This window comes from Nematolebias whitei, chromosome 21, assembly GCF_014905685.2.
Source record: "Nematolebias whitei isolate Nwh7 chromosome 21, NemWhi1, whole genome shotgun sequence".
NCBI classification, from domain to species: domain Eukaryota; kingdom Metazoa; phylum Chordata; class Actinopteri; order Cyprinodontiformes; family Rivulidae; genus Nematolebias; species Nematolebias whitei.
The window spans coordinates 32,631,503-32,646,188 of record NC_056518.1 but is presented as its reverse complement, the minus strand read 5'-3'; the positions used below and the strand labels follow the sequence as shown (position 1 = coordinate 32,646,188).

At 41.1% G+C, this 14,686-nt stretch overlaps 2 protein-coding genes and 1 non-coding gene across 3 annotated transcripts in view; 1 reads left to right on the top strand and 2 right to left on the bottom strand.

The window, feature by feature from the left end:
• Window positions 1–59: 59 nt before the first annotated feature.
• dusp23b (dual specificity phosphatase 23b) lies at window positions 60–3,906 on the bottom strand. The gene is made up of 3 exons (XM_037695443.1): window positions 3,688–3,906; window positions 1,973–2,246; window positions 60–1,245 (listed from the first exon to the last, which is right to left on the bottom strand). The coding sequence occupies exons 2-3, from the start codon at window positions 2,240–2,242 to the stop codon at window positions 1,060–1,062; spliced, it is 456 nt and encodes a 151-aa protein (XP_037551371.1). The 5' UTR covers window positions 2,243–2,246; window positions 3,688–3,906; the 3' UTR covers window positions 60–1,059.
• Window positions 3,907–4,105: 199 nt separating this feature from the next.
• trnal-cag lies at window positions 4,106–4,188 on the top strand. Its single transcript has one exon. It is a non-coding gene; the product is annotated as a tRNA-Leu (tRNA).
• Window positions 4,189–7,174: 2,986 nt separating this feature from the next.
• Window positions 7,175–14,686, bottom strand: part of gng2 (guanine nucleotide binding protein (G protein), gamma 2) — a 21,212-nt gene continuing 13,700 nt past the window's right edge. The window contains exons 2-3 of the mRNA XM_037695150.1: window positions 11,726–11,844; window positions 7,175–7,585 (exon numbers count right to left, since the gene is read on the bottom strand). Of these exons, the coding sequence (XP_037551078.1) occupies window positions 7,457–7,585; window positions 11,726–11,812 (216 nt within the window). The 5' untranslated portion in view covers window positions 11,813–11,844 and the 3' untranslated portion in view covers window positions 7,175–7,456. The remainder of the gene's footprint in view (window positions 7,586–11,725; window positions 11,845–14,686) is intronic.

The window sequence follows — 14,686 nt, the reverse complement described above, 5'->3', positions numbered from 1 at the left end:
TAACAGAACAGAGAACAGAGAGCCCCGCCCAGTTAACAGAACAGAGAGCTCAGCCCCGCCTACTAAAATGTTACATGTAACTTTTGTGTTTACAGAATTAAACTGAACCTTAAAGACTCCAAAAAGGAAATGTATACCTTTTTAATTTTATTTTTTATTTATTTATCCCCCCCCCATTTTTAAGCTAATATATCATCACAAGAGCCAGTTTACAGAAAGTATGTCTAAAGTTTATGGGGGTACATATTTTTATTGAGCATGCTAACTATGCTGCAACAACAAAAATGTCTGAAAAGTTTTGATTTTTTTCATCTAAGAATTTTTGTCTTAAGGAATATTTATTTTCCAGTTCTCTGTGCGTCCCTTCGGTTACCATATATTGATTAGTAAAAATTAATGTGGCTCACCCCTGGTATGTAAAAATTATTCACCCCATGAATATTTTGCTCCTTTATTGTTATTATAATCAATTGATTGATTAGACTGCATTTATAAATGAACCATCATGTTTCTCTAACTGGGCGTGTTTTAGTCCCAGTACTCAGCCAGGGACAGCTGGGAGGGTAAACTCTGTTTAAAATATTTTAGGATAAATTCTTTCTATATATATGTTGTTATTTTTAAACTAATCTCTCTCCTCACATTTTTAAATATATAATTGCACTACATTCTAGTTTCTTTTCTCTAACATTGTTTTTTTTATTGTTAGTTCAATAAACGATAAAAACCTTTTTGGTCTTGGATTATTTGGCGTTATAATCACGTGTTTATAACTCGAGGGTGGCGTTTCAACATTTCCTCACGTATGGATAAACACCATTTAGAGGCTCGACACAAAACTGAAACATAAAAACTTTTTGCGTATTCCCAAAACTCTGTTCCTGTGTGGACGAGGCCTCGGACAGGTTAACATAAAAAAAAGGTATTTTGATTTACTAACTAATATTATCCATCTGAAAACAGCTTCTTTATATTCAAATGATAGAAAATGAAGTAAATATTTGGAGTATCTGAGGCCCAACCACGTTTATTAACTGCACACGTTGTGTTGAATTTAAGTTATTTAGTGCGCTGATAAAACTGAACCACTGCCTTCTCCTGTTCGCTGGTTTCAATGGAGCCTGGTCTCAGCCGGCGTATCTCTTTGATCGCGTCGATACCAGAAAGCTTCCTCTTCTTCACCAGGTAGCAGGCCAGCATGGTCCCAGTTCGTCCATGACCGTGCATGCAGTGAACCGCCACACCCTGACGACAAACAAAACAAAGCTCGGAGTAAATCTGCAGCGTGCCACACACCCTGCAGTGCACCGTGTTAAGACGGGTGGTTGGGCGCGTCGCACAAAGAGCTGAAGCTGCGTCAGGTTTTATTCATCACATGTCTGATGTTCGTTAAACTTTCAGGAAGTTATCATTTATCAACAAATGACAGTCAAAGTTAGCATGCGAGGCTCAATGGGACTAACCTGTATAAATAAAGGTTGAATGAACTTTAGCATGAATGTTTCACATATTGAGCTAAATGGAACGGGATGTCCTTCCTGACGCAACCACGGCCCCCTGTGGAGCAGAGAGCTGCCATCTGGGGCGCCCGAGGAGCAGATGGTGGGGGTTAAGAACCTTGCTCAAGGGCACAGAGTGGAGCAAATCACCATTTCCACCCACATTTTGATGTTGTCGGTTCAGGGGGTTGAACCGGTGACCTTCTCCTTCTCTAACCTCTGCACCACCACTCCCCTGATTACAAGGTTAGAGCAAAGCGCCCATATCTCAAATATGATTTTAATTTAAAACTCTGGCGTGAAAAGCAGCGGGCGACGTATTCTTTCAAGATTTGCTTTTTTTTTGAAGTTATAGAAGAATTTTAGGGCAACTTTTGGTTTCACAATCAACGTGTGACAGTGAAGGTGGCTCAGAAAGACTTGGGCCCAGATAAACGTTCCTGCTGCCAAAGAGAACGTGAACAACACGTTACCTCTCCCTTGGCGTTGGCGTTTTCCACCACAGAGAGGAATCGATCGATCTGAGCGGGCGAAGGAGGAGTGAAGTCTGCGATCTTAACGTGGTGAAGCTGCAGCTCGGGACACGAGTCGTGGTGAGGCGGTTTCCTCTCGCACAGGCAAACCAGGTGTCTGATCCCATTGTCCAGCAGGTACCGATACTCACACGGCATCCTGGGCAAGGCCAGTCCGGCCAGTTTACCAGGATCCACCCAGGAGAAGTTATGTGGAGCGAAAGAGTCCATGAGGCTGAGATTACACAATAAACACACGTTTATTAAAATCATTTGTCACAACACTTAAAACAGCAAAACACTTCTGTACCAGTGAGGTTGGTAATAACTAAGATCGTTTATCAGTTGCAGATTGTTGCATAATTTACATTCCCTGCGACTTGTTCATGATTTGTTTTTTATAAACCAATTTTTGGCAGAGATGACCGTTTTCATTCATTCTGACATGGAAAATATTGAGCACTACCATTTTCAGCCACTAGAGGGCACTGGAGTAGTATGGCATGCCGTTGTGTCGTGTAATAGGTAAAAGAGGCTGTTAATGACACAATCAGCTTGCCATAGCCTGCCACCTTTATCCATCTCACCTGGAGCATCTGAATCAGCTTCATTTTGCTGCATCGCCCCGAAGAAATGCAGCTGATTTGACCATTAAAGTGCATTAACACATCTGGGCTCACAGCACTCAATTAAAAGATAGATGGCACTAAAACATAATATTTTACTGACAATCTGAAGCTGAGAAGGGTTCTGAAACACTGATGCAAAAATGAGAAATAGTTTTTCTTTGATACACAATTAATCACAAATTGTCCCCATTTAGTTTGACTAATGTTTCCTTTGCATGATAGTTCTGGATAACAGTTATTAATAACTAACTATTACTTCTGTTAACTAACAGGACCATGCTGCTAACAGTGTTTTTATAACACTATATTTTTATACTGTTGCCTGTACTCTATATGTTATTTGTCTAAAACAGGTCTCTCTTGTAAATGAGTCCTCATGAGACTAACCTGTGTAAATAAAGGTTAACATTTTAATAATAATTATTAATAATGAATATGCTTGTGTAGTTTCTATGTTCAATGATAAGTACATGTTGATCAAAGAACAATTCATAGACTCTTTATTTGTTTCATACTTTTCGGGTTTAGTAAAAATGGTCGAATGGTTCATGAGATATTTTGCTAACAGACAACAATGTTTTAGGGATAATATGCAGGAATTAGCTCTCAGAGTACGTCTTGGGGATGATGCTCAGCTACAACCACGGAATTAGTTCTCTGCATTTAACTCATCGCACATGAGATACACCCAGGTGGCGCAGTGGGCAGCTAAACATCTGTTGCATCGGCCGGGATTCGAACCCGGAACTCCCGCGGGGCACCCCATTTTTAGCACATTAATCGCTATAAAACATTCGTTAGGTTCAAGTTTGCATCCCATGTGAACAAAACGGGTTTATGTGATTTAATCCCGACTAATCATTCCCACACAATCCGAACAAGAGTCTGATGCTAACAACAACAAGCTAACCCGCTTCACCGAAACACACAAAACCAAGCTAGCAGCTAGCATTAGCTTTTGTAGTTCACCACAGGAGCTAACTGGCCCTGAAGCAACAAGTCAGAGCAGAACATTTGTTCTTTAGTGGAATAAACAAAATTACTTACAGTGCTTGAAGAGGACGAACCGCGGGGCCGGCTAGCAGCTACTTCCTGTCGCTCGGACGTGAAACATCAGCAAAGTTCAGCCGCATCGAGCTCCACCTGCTGCAGCGACAGGTGTGGCAGCGCCGGTCCATCTGCAGGATTACAGCTGTCAGTGAACCAGGTGAGAGGTGAAGCTCCGTGGGTTCACCGTGTTCCGACCAGACGTCATGTAAGCACGTGACATCCAACAGCTGGACCAGCGACCTCTTCCGGTGCCCCCCCACCGGAACCAGGCCCTGAAAGTGTCTGAATGTTCCTCCACGGAGCAGCATCAGAAACTCTAAAAGATGTTTCTGATGATAATCTGTAATCTGAAATACGACGACCACACATCGCTTTTTATTATTATATAAAAGTTTGTATGTCGGTGTTCGCATAAGTCAGGATGGCCGAGCGGTCTAAGGCGCTGCGTTCAGGTCGCAGTCTCCCCTGGAGGCGTGGGTTCGAATCCCACTTCTGACATGAAGCTTTTTTTGTGATCATGTTTTATTATTATTCATAATTTAAAAATAATAAACAGTGATTTTATTGCAGTGACGTGCTGGATAAAAACAGTTTTTTCTCATTTGACATAAATCACGTCGAAGCACTAAAGTTTTTGCCTTTGTGCGTGTTCATTTGTTGGTAAGGCTAGCAAACTATTTAATGAATTACTAAACAGATTTTAATAAAACTGAAGAGACGATTTATTAATGAGCCAATTCAAGATGGCCGCCACAGAAAGCGAATGCAAAAATAGCTTTAACTCAATAAACTTTACAGATTCGAGACTGAAATAGTTATCTGAGAGCTTTAAAATGTAGCCTCTCTGACTTGTCTGTCAGCAAAATATCTCAGTCTAGCCTACTTTATGGAGTTTAATGCAACTTTAAGAAAAATATATAATTGAACATAAATAATGGCCAAAATGGATGCGATAATTAATTGTAGTCTACATGAAAATGGATAAATTGAATTGAATTGAGCTAAACTTTGGTGTGGTAGTAGCTGACAGTCACTCACGACACATAGTTCGAGGGCTAAAAGATCTTTCGGAGTCACGCGAGATCACATTTTACTTTAAGGTTTGACCAAAATGGCTCCAACCGTCACGTCTCAGATGATTGTAGATTAAAATTCGGATGTAAAAAGGGGATTATTTTTATCGAGGAATACAGGCCTTTATTTTTATTGTTCACCGTTTTCATGTTCTGAAGTCTTTACCGTGACAAACGTGTTTGTTTACAGTTCAAATGACGTGGAAGCAGTGTTTATGTTATTGTATGTCAAATTATCTCACAGTTTTTGTTATTAAAATATAAAAGTGTTCAACTCATTTAGACATTTAAGTTTTTTATTTCACATTAAAAAGCAACTAAACCTGATGCTGTGTTGTGTTATGCTCAGGTGTAGTTTCTATGGTCCAAGTGTAGTTCCTATGGTCCAGGTGTAGTTTCTATGGTCCAAGTGTAGTTTCTATGGTCCAGGTGTAGTTTCTATGGTCCAAGTGTAGTTTCTATGGTCCAAGTGTAGTTTCTATGGTCCAGGTGTAGAATGGTCCAACTGTAGAATGGTCCAGGTGTAGTTTCTGTGGGCCGGGTGTATTTTATATGGTCCAGGTGTAGTTTCTATGGTCCAGGTGTACAAAGTAGTTTATATGGTCCAGGTGTAGTTTCTATGGTCCAGGTGTAGTTTCTATGGTCCAGGTATAGTTTATATGGTCCAGGTGTAGTTCCTATGGTCCAAGTGTAGTTTCTATGATCCAGGTATAGTTTATATGGTCCAGGTGTAGTTTCTATGGTCCAAGTGTAGTTTCTATGGTCCAGGTGTAGTTTCTATGGTCCAGGTATAGTTTCTATGGTCCAGGTGTAGTTCCTATGGTCCAGGTGTAGTTCCTATGGTCCAAGTGTAGTTTCTATGGTCCAGGTATAGTTTATATGGTCTAGGTGTAGTTTATGTGGGAAAAAAAATAAAGTAAAACATATAAATGATTATATAAATATAACATATAAACTAAATATAAATAAAATATATATAAATAAAATATAAATATAACATGTAAATAACATATAAATGATGTAATTACAAATAATAAAACATGAAGAGTAGAGCGAGTGAAGACAGCAGCAGCGAGAGATGATGTGGTCAGTTTGTCCTCCAGCAGTCGAAGCCTATAGCAGCAGAACTAAGGGACAGCTCAGGAAACCCAAGCCAACCCCAACTATAGGATTTATCAAAAAGGAATGTGTTCAGCCTTAGTAAACAGGGTGTCGGTGTCACGGACAGAAACTGGAAGTTGGTTCCACAAGAGCGGAGCCTGGTAACTGAAAGATCTTCCTTTCGTTCTGCTTTTAGACACAGTTTCTGGATCAGGCTGGAAAGGATGTGCAGCTGGTGAGCTCTGTTTCAGAACACCAAGTTCTTTAATGTAAAGTGGAGCTCGGTTCTTAACAGTTTTAAAGTAAGAAGATTTAAAATTCTTTAAAGTGAGCCTCCTCTTCTCTCTGCGCCGTCCGTCACAAAAACAAGTCCCAGTGGAAACGTCTAAACTTTTATTTTTCTTGCCATATTTAGGCCTGAAAATAAAATTATAAATAATGGCAGTGGTCATACATACCCCATGCAAAGACTCCGCAGCCCCCTGGGGGTCTCGCCCCTGTTTTAGAACCTGTGGTAGAAGAACTCTGAGGAAAACAAGGATCTGCTGACGTAAATCTTAAAATGACCTTAAATGGTATTCTTAATTTAACCGTTAGATTTTTTTACTACGTTTTGTTGTGAATAAACTGTCGGTGTCTTGAGTTTGTCAATCGTCACATTCTTGTTTTCATTTACATTTATACAACACTTTCATAACTGGTGTTGATAACAAAATAAAAACTTAAAGACCTCCAAAGAATTTTTGTAAACAGAGTTTTCAGAACACACATTCGTGGTCGTGTTGTCTAGTTGTTTTATTTCTACATTTAAATTGGCATTTAGTGTTTTAACCACAAACACTCGGAAGAAACCCTGATTTTAAAATCAGCATTTTGGGGACTTGAATCGTTTCACTTTAACATTTTCCCTCCCGTGCACCAAGGAGGATAAAATCGTGTCCATGCAGTGACTAATGATGCGAACACAAACACGGAGAAGTCACAGCTCCGCACACGTTGTTTGGTACAGATCTTAGAAACAGGAAGGAGACGAACCGAGTCTGATCCATGATGCACATATTTTCAGAAAGGCGTAACGGCAACGACGTCCCCGTTAAAAGAGTTCACGGACACGTTGCTTTTAGAAAAACAGATGAAAGAGGAAGAAGGCGGCGGCCTCAGAAATGACCTCGTAAAGTTACACAAAGAAGTTTTGGTGAAAGTGGAACGAACTAAATCCAACAACCTTAATGCCGTAATCAGGCGCCGTCTCGTGGCTGAACCCCACAAACCGTTGAACAGAACCCCCACAAGAACAACGAACTGCTTGAACCCTTTTATTTGTACACGATACAAGCTGACGACTTGGTGGCTGGTCGTCCCATCGCCCGTTACACCACCGGGCGATTTTTAATCCCATCATCGCCAACATCCCCTCATCGTGCTGCACGATCCCAACAAACCCCAACATGTTTACTGGTTACATGTTTTAACTTTTTCACTCTTTAAGTGCCAAACTGGGCAAAACAAATTGCCACGCCGTCCCAGTAGAAGATTTCAGTGAGTTTTGAACCTTCGTGCTGAATGTTGGCGGCTGAAGGGCCGTGTGGAGTTTACAGGACGGCACAGAAGAACTTCTTCTCCCTGAACGGGTTCTCCGACGCTGGCACCGGCGACAACAGAGGGTCCTCTTTGGCGTGAGCTTCGCAGTAAGACATCAGGTCCGCCACTGCTTTAGACACCTGGAATCAGACAGACGGCTCGTTTACCAGTTCCTGTTGGACCATCGACTGGACGGGGCCAAGCTGCGATACACTCACCCATAAAACAATAAAAGACAGGAGGCAAAACATGCGTGATGAAAGGTCATGGTTCTTTACGGTCGTCCACATCACACGAGGTACGTGAGGTGGAACGAAACTGTGCAGCCAGGGTCCCAGTTACACCCAATAGCAAAAATATCAAGTATAAACAGTAAATCAAATATACACTAAACAATATGAAAGTTATATAGAGAAACTGCATTTCCTGCAAAAATGTACTGTGAATGCTTATTGCAGAAGACCTTGCTGAGAAAGAGCTGAAATTAGCTAAAAATGTGCTGAATTGTAGCTGAAATGGAAGAACAAGCTTAAAATTAACAGAATAAAGAAGAAAGAACAGATATTTGCAAATAGTTTTAAATAAGCAGAAAATGAGAAAAAAGCTTAAATTAGCTGAAAAGCAGCTGAAAAGGCAGAAGAAGCTTGAATACTAGAAGGAAGTGGAAAGAGCTGAAATTAGCTAAACAAATGTGGATTAGCTGAAAAAGCTAAAATTAGCATAAAAACAGCTAAATAGTAACTGAAATAGCAAAACGGCTGAAACTTGCAGAAATAAGCTGAAAGGCGCAGCACAAGCTGAAATAAGCAGAAAGAAGTTATTTAGGCTGAAAGTGGCAAAAAAAATTAAATTTAACTGAAAACAGCTGGGCAGCACGGTGGCGCAACTGGTAGAGCTGCTGCCTCTCAGCGAGCAGGTCCTTGGTTCAAACCCCGGTCCAGGGGCCTTTCTGGGTGGAGTTTGCATGTTCTCTCCGTGCATGCGTGGGTTTTCCCCGGGTGCTCCGGTTTCCTCCCACAGACCAAAAACATGCATGTTAGGCTGATTGGTAACTCTAAAATTGTCCCTAGTTGTGAGTGAGAGAGTGAATGGTTGTTTGTCTCGTTTGTCTCTATGTGTCCCTGTGATGGACTTGCGACCTGTCCAGGGTGTCCCCCGCCCCTCGCACAGTGATTGCTGGACATGGGCACCAGCGACCCCCGTGACCCAAAATGGAATAAACGGGTAAAGAAAATGGATGGATGGATGGATGAAAACAGTTGAAATTAGCTAGAAAATTCTTAAAAAGGTAGAACAAGCTTAAATTAGCAGAAAGAACACATTTGCCAAATTAGGCCGAAAGAAGCAGAAATGAACACGAACAAGTGGAAATTATCTGAAAAAAGCCACACACACAAAAAAAAAAAAACAGCTGAAATGTAGCTAAAAAAAGTAGAAAGAAGCTTAAATTACCACATGGAAGTGGAGAAAGCACATTTTTGCTGAATTAGGCTGAAAAATGTTGAAATTAGTGCAAAAACATGTTGAATTAGCTGAAACAGCTTTAATTAGCATAAAAAACAGCTAAATAGTAGTTAAAAAAGCTGAAACTTGCAGAAATAAGCTGAAAGAAGCATAACAAGCTGAAGAAGTTAGAAGAAGCCCAAAAATGTTGTAGTTAGTGGAAAGAATCTAAAAGGAGCACAAAAAACAGCTAAAAAAAATAAACAGCTGAAATGAGCTGAAAGTAGCTGAAAATGTTTAAATTTGCACAAGGAAGCTGAAAGAAGCTGAAGCAGAACAAAATGTGAAAAGGAACAGGAAAAGGTTGTAAACAGATCTAAAGATTTTTGAAGGATGGAAAATGAGCTCAATTCATTTTCCATGAGAACAAAATGACAGAAAAGGCTAAATATTTAAAAAAGCTAAAGTTGCACCAAAACCAAAAGTCAGAGCAGGATTGTCCTGTAAGAGCCGAACGTTTTGATTATGATTTGGTGAAATAGTTTGAAAACTGCAGGATGAGAAAGATGCTAAAATCGTACGGAAGGAAAATGGATCACAAAAGTGAGAATGCTTCATAAACGTTCACACAAGTCAGTGTATTAAACAGCAGCCTGAACATGAGTCTGCTGTGAGCAGGTGGGTGTGGAAACAGCAGCAAACGGTAAGAAGTCAGCAGCGTGGATAAGTCACATGTCAGCACAGTGATTCTCCTGGTTAGAGATTCATGAGTCTAACAGCCTCAGGGTAGAAGCTGTTCCTCAGTCTAGTGGTTCTACATTTAATGCTCCTCAACCTCCTTCCTGAGGGGAGTGGGGCAAAAAGTGTGTGTGCTGGGTGAGTGTGGTCCTTCATGATGCAGGTGGTCCTCTTCCTGCATCTGGAGGTGTAGATGTCTGTGATGGTGGGGAGGCTGACTCCAACATCTTCTGTGCAGCCTCCATGCCACACGTTGATGCTGGAGCACAGGATGCTCTCCGCTGCACACCCGTCCTGTGACCTTGTTGTAATAATTAAAGGTGTTCGAATGTGTGAGGAGAGTTCACCGAGTTCGATGGGCAACATAAAATCAGTTCATTGATGTCTAACAACACAAACCATAAAATTAATATTTAAAATCTTATTTACGTCTGTGAATAAAAAATATTTATCAGTGGTGTCTCGATACCAGCGTCACATATTCATACTGGTGCTCATAAAAACACTCCAGTACTTCAAACCAATACCACTTTTTGCTTGGTGATGTCATTTCCTCTTCTACTTTACACGTAATGGAGGATAAAACATAAAAAATATCCGTAGTTTAGAGATATTTTAGAATAAACAGCTGATGTTAAGACGCTGATCGATGAGTTATTAATAAAATAAATGTGTTTGTAAAGTCATTGTGAAATGTTTAAATACTAACATTAAGTACTCTTGGCAACTACTGAAACTGAAATGTTTTTATTTGTACTCGGTCTGAGCAAAGATCAGTACGCCCCAAATATTTACAACTATTTAATAAATTATTAAAACTTTTGCAAACCAACTCTTGTTACTTTCACAACGTGTCGGTTTGAATTATGCTTCAAAAGGTCGATTCTTTTGTCTCTTTTCTCTTCACCCGCTGCGTCTCACTGCTGCAGAACAGCCGAGTTATCTCCGAGTTAAAAACTTCGTCTTAGAAACAGAAATCAAAGATTCGTTTTAACTCTCGTGACAAACGCTGAAACAAAAACACATCAGTCTTCTGCAGCGCAGTTAAAAATATTAAGACTGTTAGAAAGTTAGTTCTCACACCGACTGCTTGCTGAGACTTACTTTTCAGTCTGCCAAGCCATGGAGTGACAGCCAGGTGTGTAGTTACCATGGTGACCACAATGAGCTTCTGCAGCAGCTGTAAAAAACATCTTTTCAACTTGGTTCTCTACTTGGGCCTTGCTCAAGGGTTCTAAGCAGCACAAATGTGGGTGGAGGCAGGTGTGCTTCACCTTTACCACCCACCCCCTGAGCTCAGGCTTGCCTTCTCCAACCTCTTCACCACCGCTCCCCCACAGATGGTTTTCAATGGGTCGAATTTCCCCCTAATGAACACTAGAGGGCAGCAAAGTTACTGAGAGCCGACAGGAGCGTTTGAACCAACAACCCTGCTGCTGCCCTGGGGTCAACACGACCCACGAGGCCTGAGATTTAGGCCCTGTGGTGGAAATCTTCGTGTTTTCACGAGGTTTACTGGGACTACTGAACAAAACAGAGCAGCTTTAAAGGGTTTGAGGCTCTTTGTCATGAATGGCTGTGTTTACTTTAACACCATAATAAATACATCAATAAAATAAGTGAATTTATTAATTAATAAGTAAATAAATAAACAAATATGTCAACCAATAACTAAATAAGTAAATTAATAAGTAAATTAATAAATGAAAATTAATAACTAAATACATTTTTAAATAATTAAATAAAAAGTAAATAAGTAAACAAAAAAGTAAATAAACAAGTAAACAAATAAGTAAATAAATAAAATAGATGAAAATAATAACTAAATAGTAAATAAATAAGTAAATTAATAAATGAAAATTATAACTAAATAAGTAAATAAATTAATAAATAAGTAAATAAATAAGTAAATAAACAAGTAAATATATAAAATGCACTGCTGATTATTTCCCATGGGATGATCTGAGTGTTAATTTGCAACTGTAGATAAAGTCAAATCCCTGCTGGCCTTAAAAACAGCAACATTTTTTCAGTTTTTCTCACTCGAGTTCTTTATAAACATCCTGTGGAGGAAAATAAAAGACATCAGGTGTGTTCACCTTGATCCTGTCGATGTTGGCCTCCATCTTCAGCTGCTCCACCAGCTTCCTGGCCTGAGCGATGCTGGCCGTGTTGTTGCTCGCCATCCGTGCTCTCGGTCACGCCTCGCCCGCTCCGCCTGCGTGGAGGAGACATGACAGTTCACTGACGTTCACTACAAGCAACACCCCCCCCCTGTTTACCATCACATGCCCGAGAACACACACACACACACACACACACACGTGTTTTATTTATGGCATCAGTTGCTAGGCAGCCCCTGACAGTGAGGGGAGAGTTCGGGAGGAAAATGTGGGGGTGGTACTTTGTCCAGCACAATCTTTAAAATAGATAAATGGATACATATATTGTTTTTTCAAAATAAAAGCATCCACTGTGGACAGAATTATAGAAGAAAGAAATATTAACACGAGTGAGTCACAGTGAAGGACAGCACCACCTGATGACTCGTGGACTCTGGTGTCAAACACACTTTGTCATATTTGTGTGTAAATCGTTCACTCCACTGAGAAACGGTTTTCGTCCGTACGTTTTTCAGCACACAACTCAATCATCAATTTTTGTTCCACTTCAACAATTCATATTCCAAAACGTTCGGCTCATCCAGGACATTCCTGCTGAGACTTTTGGTGTTCGTGTCATTTTTACTCTTTGAAAGATTTATCTTTCTCAGCCATGTTCGTCCCAGTGTCATGACTGGAGTCTCTTCACGTCTGTTCATTTTACAGACACCGAGCTAAAAGTCGGCGCGGCAGTAGCTGAGACTGGTCCAAGCTTGGACGTGGAGCACTAACTGAAAACGCAAGGATGTGTTTGAAGGATTGCCAATAACTAATGTAACCAATGGAATCAACTCTGTCTGTTTGTTAGCAAAATATTTCAAAAAGCACTGGATGGATTTTAGCAGAAGTTTCATATAGCATCAAGAAATCAAACAGTTCCTTGAAGTTGTAGAGGGGTCCAGTTTACACACACAGTGCCTTGTGAAAGGATTGTTCAGTGCGCACAACCACTCACCCCCTCAGGACTTTGCAGAGCCACGTGTTGCCACAGTCACAGCCGCACTTTGGCTCGGTCCGTCACATCTCGCCACTGGGATTTTTCTTCATTCCTCACAATAAAACTGCTCCAACTCCTTCAAGTTTGATGGTTTCTGCTGGCGAACAGCAATCTTCCAGTCGGACCACAGATTCTCGTTGGATTAAGGTCTGGGCTTTGACTAGACCATTCCAAAACATTTACACCGTTCCCCTTAAACCACTCGAGTGTTGCTTTGGTGGAACGCTTCGGGTCGCTGTCCTGTTAGAAGGTGAAGTCTATCACTGTATTTATCACCATCCATCTGCCCCTGAAAAACATCCCCACAGCATGATGCAGCCACCACCATGTTTCACTGTAGGGATGGTGTTATGAGATGTGTTAGTTTTGCAGAAGATGTAGAGCTTTTCTTGGTGGCCGAGAAGTTCAGTTTTGGTCTCATCTGACCAGAGCACCTTCTTCCATACATCCAAACATTTGGGGATTCTCCCACACGCCTCTGGTCAAACTCAAAACAAACCTTCCTATATTTGTCCGTAAAGGCTTTTTTCTGGCCGCTCTTCCATAAAGCCCAGTTCTGTGGAGTGTATGGGTCATTGTGGTCATATGGACAGGTACTCCAGTCTCTGCCTGGGACCTCTGCAGCTCCTCCAGGGCACCTCTGGTCTCAGTGTTGCCTCTCTGAGGAATGCCCTCCTCCCCCCCTCTTGGCAGGTTTGTTGTGGTACCATGTTCTTTCCGTTTGACGATAATGGATTTGATGGTACTCCGAGGGTTTGGATATTTTTTATAACCCAACCCTGACTTGTTTTGAGAGCCCCTTCATGGTGTTGGTTAGTTAGTGGTGCCTCTTGCCTAATGGTGCTGCAACCTCTGGAGCCTTTCAGAAAAGGTGTGTGCAGACAGATCATGTGACACAGATTGCACACAGGTGGACTTAATTTCAATAAGTATGTGATTTCTAAACCAGAACATTATAGGTGGTAAATACTTGTGCACATGTTGTTTATTGTCCAAAATTTGTTACTTTATATATTATTTCTCCTTTGACTTCACCAACGTAGAATATTTTGTGCAGAAGAATCACATACAGTGCAGATTAAAATAAAAAAGTCAAGGCTATAAAGCCAAGAGGGGTGGATACTGTGGCAAGGCGCTGTAAATGCATCGGCCATCTTGGATTTGAACTTGACAACCCAGTTTTCAAAAGTGACCTTTTTTCCACCTAAACGCAGCCACACATCAACACGAGAGTCGGTACCTCACTTACTTTTCAAGATGTCATGCTGGCAACGTGCACGGGCGGACAGAGGGACTGGTGGATGGAGAGTATTTCCAATTCTTTGCTTTGCGTTGGGGGATGAAAATAGCCGTGTGGTGGTGATCCAGGATGTACCCTGCCTCTTGCACCATGATCACTGGAGACAGTAGTAGTAGCTGAGAGTCATTCCCAGCACAGATCAGGCAAAAGGTCATTTCTGAGGTTTGACTGAAGTCTTCGTCTGAACCGTCACGAAGGGCGGCGGGAAACATGCATTCCTTTAAAGAACGCTAGGTCTTCAAACATTTATTGGTTTAGATCAGTGTTGATGCCGGCCCCGAAGACCAAACTTATCACCAAATCCAATCCATCCATACTTCCATCCATCCATCCATCCATCCATCCATACTTCCTTCTTTTATTCCATCCATCCATCCATCCAATCATCCATCCATCCAAACTATCCATCATCCATCCATCCATCCATCCATTACTTCCTTCTTTTATTCCATCCATCCATCCATCCAATCATCCATCCATCCAAACTATCCATCATCCATCCATCCATCCATCCATTACTTCCTTCTTTTATTCCATCCATCCATCCATCCAATCATCCATCCATCCAAACTATCCATCATCCATCCATCCATCCATCCAA